The sequence below is a fragment of the Pleurodeles waltl genome, chromosome 10 (genome assembly GCF_031143425.1).
Source record: "Pleurodeles waltl isolate 20211129_DDA chromosome 10, aPleWal1.hap1.20221129, whole genome shotgun sequence".
Lineage (NCBI taxonomy): Eukaryota > Metazoa > Chordata > Amphibia > Caudata > Salamandridae > Pleurodeles > Pleurodeles waltl.
Window position 1 is genome coordinate 6,729,574 of NC_090449.1, and position 9,988 is coordinate 6,739,561.

Here is a 9,988-nt window from a genome sequence, read left to right on the forward strand (position 1 = left end):
ACTGAGTACTACACCCCACCCTCTGTACGCACAGGAGGCCCTGGTACCCTTCACTCTCTCCACACACACCTGTAGAGAAGGCAGGGTAGTGACTGAATACTACACCCCACCTTCTGTACGTGCCCACCACAGAAGTGCACAGGAAGCTGTGGTAACCCTCACTCTCTCTGCACACACCTGTAGAGAAGGCACAGGGTGACTGACTACTACACCCCACCCTCTGTGCGTGCCCACCACAGAAGTGCACAGGAGGCCGTGGCCACCCTCACTCTCTCTGCACACACCTGTAGAGAAGGCACAGGGTGACTGAGTACTACACCCCACCCTCTGTACGTACAGGAGGCCCTGGTACCCTTCACTCTCTCCACACACACACCTGTAGAGAAGGCAGGGTAGTGACTGAATACTACACCCCACCCTCTGTACGTGCCCACCACAGAAGTGCATAGGAGGCCATGGCAACCCTCACTCTCTCTGCACACACCTGTAGAGAAGGCATACGGTGACTGAGTACTACACCCCACCCTCTGTGCGTGCCCACCACAGAAGTGCACAGGAGGCCGTGGCAACCCTCACTCTCTCTGCACACACCTGTAGAGAAGGCACAGGGTGACTGAGTACTACGCCCCACCCTCTGTATGCACAGGAGGCCCTGGTACCCTTCACTGTCTCCACACGCACCTGTAGAGAAGGCACGGTAGTGACTGAATACTACACCCCACCCTCTGTACGTGCCCACCACAGAAGTGACCAGGAGGCCGTGGCAACCCTCACTCTCTCTGCACACACCTGTAGAGAAGGCACAGGGTGACTGAGTACTACACCCCACCCTCTGTACGCACAGGAGGCCCTGGTACCCTTCACTCTCTCCACACACACCTGTAGAGAAGGCAGGGTAGTGACTGAATACTACACCCCACCCTCTGTACGTGCCCACCACAGAAGTGCACAGGAGGCCATGGCAACCCTCACTCTCTCTGCACACACCTGTAGAGAAGGCACAGGGTGACTGAGTACTACACCCCACCCTCTGTACGTGCCCACCACAGAAGTGCACAGGAGGCCGTGGCAACCCTCACTCTCTCTGCACACACTTGTAGAGAAGGCACAGGGTGACTGAGTACTACACCCCACCCTCTGTACGTGCCCACCACAGAAGTGCACAGGAGGCCGTGGCAACCCTCACTCTCTCTGCACACACCTGTAGAGAAGGCACAGGGTGACTGAGTACTACACCCCACCCTCTGTGCGTGCCCACCACAGATGTGCACAGGAGGCCGTGGGAACCCTCACTCTCTCTGCACACACCTGTAGAGAAGGCACAGGGTGACTGAGTACTACACCCCACCCTCTGTACGCACAGGAGGCCCTGGTACCCTTCACTCTATCCACACACCTGTAGAGAAGGCAGGGTAGTGACTGAATACTACACCCCACCCTCTGTACGTGCCCACCACAGAAGTGCACAGGAAGCCATGGCAACCCTCACTCTCTCTGCACACACCTGTAGAGAAGGCACAGGGTGACTGAGTACTACACCCCACCCTCTGTACGTGCCATCCACAGAAGGGCACAGGAGGCCGTGGCACCCCTCACTCTCTGCACACACCTGTAGAGAAGGCAGGGTAGTAACTGAGTACTATACCCCACCCTCTGTACGTGCCCACCACAGAAGTGCCCAGGAGGCCGTGGCACCCCTCACTCTCTGCACACACCAGTAGAGAAGGCAGGGGGTGGCTGAGTACTACACCCCACCCTCTGTACGTGTCCACCACAAAAGTGCACAGGAGGCCGTGGCACCCCATCCCTCACTCTCTGCACACACCAGTAGAGAAGGCAGGGGGGTGACTGAGTACTACACCCCAGCCTCTGTACGTACCACCACAGAAGTGCACAGGAGGCATGGATGTGATTAGCTCATCCACCCATCTCACTGCCAGCACCCAGAGCCTAAGGCAAGTCACAGCTGCACCACAGCATACGCCCAGCAGCAGCTGGCACCACTGGCCCTGGCACTTTTCCAGCTACGATGTACTTCAAGGAGGTGGGAGGGTGGATGGAAAGCCCTTTAGGTGATGACACTATTGAGGGAGTGCCACTGCCTTCAGTGGAGGTTTCAGGGAGTGGGCTGTCACTCCTCCTGGCCAAATCTCCACCGACTCTGGCACACAATGAGACAGAGTGAGTGTTTGAATAATAACAGGTTAGGCCTTTTCATCAGGTGCTGGGACAGGTGAGGATGCTGTGCAGTGATACTGCTGTTACTGCCGTTGCCATGACTGCCCAGGGCCCTGGTTACTGCTGCTTCAGAGGTTAGCCAGACTCACTCTTGCCCAAGGCAGCGCCGCACGTCTCCACTGCTCTACGCCTGCGAAAGGGCAGGAATGCAAAACCACCTTGGTGCAAGGGTGCAGGTGTTGTGGACAGGATAGTCAGTCCTTCCTACACCAAAGCAATCCAGAGAGACCTCTTCCTCTTTCTACAAGTGCTGGAGGCTGCGGCACACATGCAGAGGAAACGATGAGGAGAAGAAAAAATGTCTCTCCTCTCTACACCTGCCTTGGAGAGGCGTAAGATTTTGGAGCTGCTCCAGGTGTTTGTCATTTAGTAAATCTGGGGCAGCGTCAAAACCCATGGCTGTTGTGAGGGAACAGCCACCGCGACGCCCAAGGAACGCCTCCCTGGCGCAGAGTAAAGTCACTCAGCGAGCTGCTCTACCTCGCCTTACTCCATATCTATGAGGCCGTTTGAGGCCGCGCAGGGTGGTGCTGCGTCGCCTCATGGATACAGTTCAGAGGCCTGCACAACGGAGCGTCACAGAAAGTGACGCACTGCCAGCGCGGGCCTCTCATAAACATTCCCCACAAGGTCCTGGACTTCAGCTATTCCTGCTGTCTCCAGGTCATGAGTTTTAATCCCAGAAGGGCAGACTTTGCCTTCTGTCCTTTTCAGGTCCATAAATTGCGTACCTTAAAATGGGTTCCAGAAATATCTGGTATTTACAGCACATATAAACAGAGGTATTGCCTTCAGTGCCACATAACAAGCTATTAATGTGAGTGGGTATCACACAGTAGTTACAACAACTAACAGAACTGACTACGCTGCTAGAAGCAGAGCACTTTTAATGACATAGAGCACTGAACACCCACAAAGCCTGGCAGCTGCTATCGAGGAGCTATGATCTCACAGGTCGCTCACTGGTTTCAGCTCCTACAGCTCAACCATGGGGAATAAACCGTTCAGTGCCCAAGTGGGGAAGTCGGAATCAGGGAGGGCTCGTGGATGTCTCCCCCGCAGCTACAGGGCATCCTTCCGCCAGGCTCAGACAGATACCTGGGGTAGCCACAGCTCCCGGCTAATGCTCAGGGCAACCGGGTGGAATCACAAAAGTATCTAACAAGTGGACACCTGAGCTGTCTTTCCTGGAGCCCTCCAAGGACTTTAATGTGCGCCGCTTGAGATGGGATGGCCAGAGTCAGAACCTTTGATGCCCAGGGGCGTGGGCAGGGTGGTCGGTCATCGAAGGTTTATCTAAGGGACCTCTAAGCCGAATATCATGGGAGCCATCTGTGAATCCCTTTTTTGAGGCACGTTTCTGGGTTCGTGGGACAAATGAGCCTGGAGCTACAGAAAGGAGAGATGAGGGTCTGGGGTGGTCCACGTTAGATGTTCCAGGAAGACCCTGGTGTCTCCGGATACCCTCAGGGACCAACAAGGTTGCAGATTACCATCTGAAGAGGACAGAGGGGTACAGTGGAAGCAGAGGAGTTCTGGGTTCTTTTCATGGCGCCATCTAGAAGCATCGGTACCTCAGGACTGAGGTGGGCACTAAACGCGGGTGAGGTGCACGGAGACTCCGAAGCCCCTGCCCCTTTCGGGTACGCTCTGTAACGTTTCGACACTCAACGTATTCTCTGTTATCCCAGTGAAGCCCCCACAAGCACATCCTTCCTCCTGCAGGGAAGCAGAAGCCTGTGCTGAACACAAGTTCCCCAGAAGTCCATCCACCCGCAGCAGACGACAACCATGGAGCTCACCAGATTATGGCGTGATGAAGGTCGGTGGCAGCTAGGCTTCTGTGCAGGGGCCCTCTCAACAGCACACAGGTACTCTGAGGCAGTGAGTGGCTAACTTCTATCACCCCAGAAAAACCACTGGGCATAGGGCATTTTACCTGTACTCATGGGAGAGAGTCAGCTGACCCTCTGGACCTCTTCCAAGCCTCTTTCCATGGCTTCAAGCTACCTGCCCTCAAGCACACCTACAGATGACACCACCAGGGAGGATGTGGTACTCTCATGGGGGCCTGTACCCCTTTCTCTGAGCCATCCTGAATGGATGGCAGGGTACCACTCTACCCTCCAGCTGGGCTGTCACCCACACTTACTGTGTGGCCTGTTCTGCTCCCCATTCTCAGGTCAGGATGAGACCAACAAGGAAAACTCCATCTCAAGGACAGGCAAGCAAGCTTGCTGTGATCAGCTCCCTCTGTGGACCCCTGACACACAGATGTGAGGGATGGACCAGCAGAGGCGTGAGGACTGAAGGGAAGGACCCTGCTCCTGGCGCCCCTCTTGCATTGGGCAATATTCAAGAAGTGACATGCACTCATATATTCACTCACCCGTCTCCGCAGAGCACAAGGCCAATGTAGGGAAGAGTGCGGCAAAGGTGCAGAATGCCCCGGGTCCCCCGCATGCTGCCGACACTTCTCTTCACTCTCAAGGCTGCTGTTGGCACTCAGTCCAGCTCCGGGTGTGCACCACCCCAGACAAGTGCTTGTTATCCTTCCTCTTGGCATCCCTTTGGGCGGGCTGCTTGATGGCTGCTTGGGACTCTGCTTGCCTTTCCTCCGGTCCTTGTTTCTGTCGCTGGTTGGTGCTCCTCACCGCTCTCTGGTTGGCCCTCTCTTGTTACACCCTCGGTGCTGCTCTTGATGGTGTTCACACTTGTCCTTTTCATGCTCATCTGGCTCTACTCTTGGTCTTCATCTTCACGCGACTCTTGGTGTTGTCGTGGCTGCTGTTCTCAGTGCTCCTGGTCTTCTTGTCGTGTTCTCACTGGTGCCCTTTTGGATCTCCACCTGACTTTCCTCTATCAGCTCTTGTTGGCGAGTTCCTAACTGTTTCTTGACACCCGCTTACTCCTGGTGTTCTTCTCTCTTCACCACTTTCTTCTCTTCCTGTAAGTCCTCTTCATCATCATCTTATTCCTCTTAGTGCTCTTCCTGGCATTCCGCTTGGGGTTTCTGTTAATGGCCCTCTCGCCGTTCCTCTTCAGTTCTTTGCTGATTCTCTTCTTGCTGTTCTCTTGCTTTTCTGCTTGAATTCCTTCTTGGCTGACTTCTTGGTGCTTTCTTTCTGCTCTTTTCTGGTGATTCTCTCAGTGTCCTCTCGACCTTCTAGGCGCCTAGCTTGGTGCTCTTCTTGTTGCTCATCTTGATGCTCAATGCTGTACTCTTCTTGGTGTTTCTCATGAAGCTGTTTTTGTGGCTTTTGTTCTTGATGGTCCTGGCTCTCTTCTTGGTGTTTTTACACGCTTTTCTATTATTTCCTCTTTTTATAGGTGCTGTTCATGATGCTCATCAACTCTCTTCTTCGTGCTTCTCTTGGCGTTTTTCTTGATGATCATCTTGGTACTACATTTGATGATCATGTTTCACTTGCTGATCTTCTTGGTGTCCTACTGTTATCCCTTTCGGTTCCCTTCTTCGTGCTGTTCAACTCTCGCATCCTGGTACTTTTCTGTGTATTTATCCTGCTGCTATTTCTTCTGCTGTTTCAATAGAGTTCTTTTGGTGCTCTTCTTTTTGTTCTTTTGGGCTCTCTTCTTGACCTTTCTCTTGCTTCTCTCCTTGGTGGTCTTTTTAATCTCAGCTCTCTTATTGTTCTTTCTCTTGGTTCTGCTCCTTCCGACTCTCGTTTTAGTAATCCTCTTGGCCCTCTTCTCAGCTGTCTTCTTACTGTTACTCCTCGAGTATTTCTTGGTGATCCTTTGTTTCTCTTGGAGTATTTCTTGATGGTCCTCCAAGTCTTCTTCTCAGCTACCTTCTTACTGTTTCTCCTGGAGTGTTTCTAGGTGGTCCTCCGGGCCTTCTTTTCAGCTACCTTCTTACTGTCTCCCCTGGAGTGTTTCTTGGTGGTCCTCCACGCCCTCTTCTCAGCTACCTTCTTACTGTTTCTCTTGGAGTGTTTCTAGGTGGTCCTCCAGGCCTATTTCTCAGCTACCTTCTTACTGTTTCTCTTGGAGTGTTTCTTGGTGGTCCTGCAAGCCCTCTTCTCAGCTTCCTTCTTACTGATTCTCGTAGGGTGTTTCTTGGTGATCCTTCTCTCATCTGACTTCTTACTGTTTCTCCTGGGGTGTTTCTTGGTGGTCCTCCAGGCCTTCTTCTCAGCTACCTTCTTACTGTTTCTCTTGGAGTGTTTTTTTGGTGGTCCTCCAGGCCTATTTCTCAGCTACCTTCTTACTGTCTCCCCTGGAGTGTTTCTTGGTGGTCCTCCACGCCCTCTTCTCAGCTACCTTCTTACTGTTTCTCCTGGAGTGTTTCTTGGTGGTCCTCCACGCCCTCTTCTCAGTGATCCTCTTACTGTTTTTCCTACAGTTTTTCTAGGTGATCTTCTTGGCACTCTTCGTTTAGTTTCACTTGCTGCTCTTCCCGGTGTTTTATTGCTGTTCCATTTAGCCCTTTACAAAGCATTATTCTTGTGCCCCTGTTCCACAAGTGCTCTTCACAGCACTGTTCTTGATGCTCCTATGGATGGTCTTGTAGGCGCTCGGTTCAGTGTACTAATTGCGGTACTCTTGGAGTTCCTTTGCACTCCAGTTAGTGACACTCTTTCCAGTCCTCTTGGGATCGCATCTCCTCACTCTTCTTGTCGCTGCACTCAGCAGCACTCTCCTGCCTTACTGTCTGATGGTACTCTGTGTGTGTCTCTTGTCACTTTTCGCTGTTTCCGTTGCTGAGTCTCTGGGTGTGTGCCCTGGATGTTCAGTGATGGTTGTGCTCCGGGCTGACTCCTCCACAGAAGGCCAGATAGGATGTGTGACCACGCAACTGTTCAACCCCCGCGGCCTTACGGAGTGGCCAACATGGAGTTGAACCAGCGATGAGTCTCAGCTGCCACCAGGAGTATCTTTACCGGGCATGAGTCAGAACTCGGTCTCATCAGGTGGTGGGAATCTCTTTGGTGGTCCAGACCAGGTTTTTGTGAGTCTCAGCCTCCACTCTGTGGCTGGGCAGTCTTAACTCCCAGCGACAGACTCTCTTTGGTATACTTGCTCCAGAGTCTACAAGGTTCAGCGGCCAATGACAGTCTCGTTGGTGGGCTGGGCCAGTGTTTGGTGAGTCTCAGTTTCCTGCAGTAATCTCTTTGGTAGCCTTGGGATAGGGTCAGTAAGTCTCAGCTTATGGTGTGAGTCTCTTCAGTAGCGTTGGCCTGGGCTGGTCTCAGCCACGTTCAGGAGTCTCTTCAGTGGCTTGGAGGTCTCGGATACTAGCAGATGTCTCTCTGGCTGTCTCTGTGCACCGCAACCCCCAGCAGCAGTCTCTTCTGCAGGCATGGGACAGGGCTGGTCCCAACCCCCAGCAGCAGTCTCTTCTGCAGGGTTGGGCTGGTCTCAGGCACGTTCGCAACTATCTTCAGTGGTTTGGGAGTCTCAGGTACGGGCAGGTGTCTCTCCGGCAGTCTCTGTTCCTCTCAGCCACCAGCAGCAGTCTCTTCTGCAGGCATGGGACAGGGCTGGTCCCAACCCCCAGCAGAAGTCTCCTCAGTGGCTTGGGAGTCTCGGGTTCTGGCAGGTGCTTCTCCGGTTGTCTCTGTGCATCTCATCCCCCAGCAGCAGTCTCTCCAGTGGCTTGGGAGTCTCAGCTACTGACAGGTGTCTCTCTGGCTGTCTCTCTGCTTCTCAGCCCCCGGGCAGCAGTCTCTTCAGTGGCTTGGGAGTCTCAGGTACTGACAGGTGTGTCTGCGGCGTTCTCTCTGCATCTCAATCCCTCCCCAGCAGCAGTCACTTCTGCAGGCTTGGGCCAGGGCTGGTCTCACTCCCCAGCAGCAGTCTGTTCTGCAGGCTTGGCCCAGGCTGGTCTCAACCCCCAGCAGCAGTCTCTCCAGTGATCTGGGGGTTTCACCTACCGGTAGGTGTCTCTCCGGCTGTCTGTGTGCATCTCACCCCCCCAGCAGCAGTCTCTTCTGACAGCAGACTCTGCAGACAGACCGACAGCCACGCCTCCCGCAGTCTCCTGCATTCTCTCCGCCTGGCACTCTCTTCTTCGGCTGACATGGAGTTATGAATTTCCCCCCGAGCAGTCCAACAAAACCCAACTTGCCGTTGTGCAGGTAAACAGAGCTCGCCCTCCTCCCACCTGGTGCCTCTGCCAGGAGGGCAGGGTGGGGCTGGGGTGGGAGTGCCTGTGCAGGCGGGAGACGAGACATCTGGGGGGCTGCCACCCCCACATGACAGGAACATGGGAGCTAATGTGAAATATTGCACAACCCGGTAGGGGATTTGCAACACATGATGAATGGGTAACAACGAGATCAGGAGACTACAGGCCAGTGCTTAATTTGTAAAACATGAAGTGTCAGGGCCAAAACTTTTAAAGTATGGCCAGCACTACTGAGTGTTGGCGTTCAGTTCAGGGTCTCGAAGCTGTCGGGCTTCGATTGCACTTCAGTCTCTTCACTCCACCACCAGGCACTCCCTGCCCTTTGATCTCACTCTTGCAGGCTCCTGCACTCTCTCTTCGCCTTTCTTTTCCCAGTCTGTGTGTCTCTCTCTTGCTCTGGGTCACAGTCTGATGAGGAAAAAGAAGTCCTGGTCCCCAAAAATAAATGCAAGTGGACCACACCTCCAATCACCGGCTCAAATTAAGCACTGCTGCAGACTGGATTGGGTCCTAATGAAATGGCAGATCTCCTTCAGGTGCCAACTGGGCCACAAGGAATTCGGGGCCTGCTGACATGGAGAAGGAGGGCATCCCCTCACAGGAGCTGAATAGGAGGTGTGGAAATCAGGGGCCTCGGACACAGCCTGGGAGATAGAGAAGGGAGGGAATTCACTCACAGGAGCTGAATAGGAGGTGTGGAAATCCGGGGCCTTCCTGACACTGCAAAGCAAGCTCTAGGGAAATCCGGAGGCTCTCCGAGAGATGCAGACTGGGCTCCAGGGAAATCAGGAGACTTCTTGGTATATGTCAGCTAGGTCAGTGGTTCCCAACCTTTTGACTTCTGTGGACCCCCACTTTAACATTGATGGAACCCAGGGACCCCCACTGAATCATCATCGGAATCCAGGGACCCCCGTCTGTGTCATTACTGGAAGCTGGGGACCTAATTTGTCAATATTTGTTCATATTTGTTAATTTTCTAGGCTCTCGCGGACCCCCTGAGAAGGCTTCGCGGACCCCCAGGGGTCGCCGGACCACAGGTTGGGAACCACTGAGCTAGGTAACAGGGACATTAGAAAACTTCTTGGTAGATGCCAACTGGGCAACAAGGAAACCAAGACGCTTCATGATGGATGCCAACTGGACAACAGGGAAAATCAGGAGACTTCTTGATAGATGCCAACTGGGCAACAGGGAAACCAGGGAGTGTCTTAATAGATGCCAGCTGGGCTCCCACAGAAACCAGGAGACTTCATGATGCCAACTGGGCAACAGGGAAATCAGGAGACTTCTTGATAGATGCCATCTGGGCAACAGGAAAATCAGGAGACTTCTTGATAGATGCCATCTGGGCAACAGGGAAATCAGGAGACTTCTTGATAGATGCTAAGTGGGCAACAGGGAAATCAGGAAACTTCTTGATAGATGCCATCTGGGCAACAGGGAAATCAGGAGAAGTCTTGATAGCGTTGGTAGGCCTTTTGGTAGCTATGCGCTCTATAAATGTTCATAACATAACATAACAGTGGGCATTGACCAGCTGCCAGGGAGATCAGGAGACTTCCCAAGAAGGGTTGCCACCGTTCTTAGGAAAAAACA

General features: G+C 53.3%; 1 protein-coding gene across 1 annotated transcript in view; it reads right to left on the reverse strand.

Moving 5' to 3' along the window:
* LOC138260878 (protein Wnt-7b-like) overlaps positions 1-8,276 on the reverse strand; it is a 28,840-nt gene extending 20,564 nt beyond the window's left edge. Inside the window, exon 1 of the mRNA XM_069209328.1 lies at positions 4,628-8,276. Coding sequence (XP_069065429.1) covers positions 4,628-4,701 — 74 coding nt within the window. The 5' untranslated portion in view covers positions 4,702-8,276. The remainder of the gene's footprint in view (positions 1-4,627) is intronic.
* Between the last annotated feature and the right edge of the window lie 1,712 nt (positions 8,277-9,988).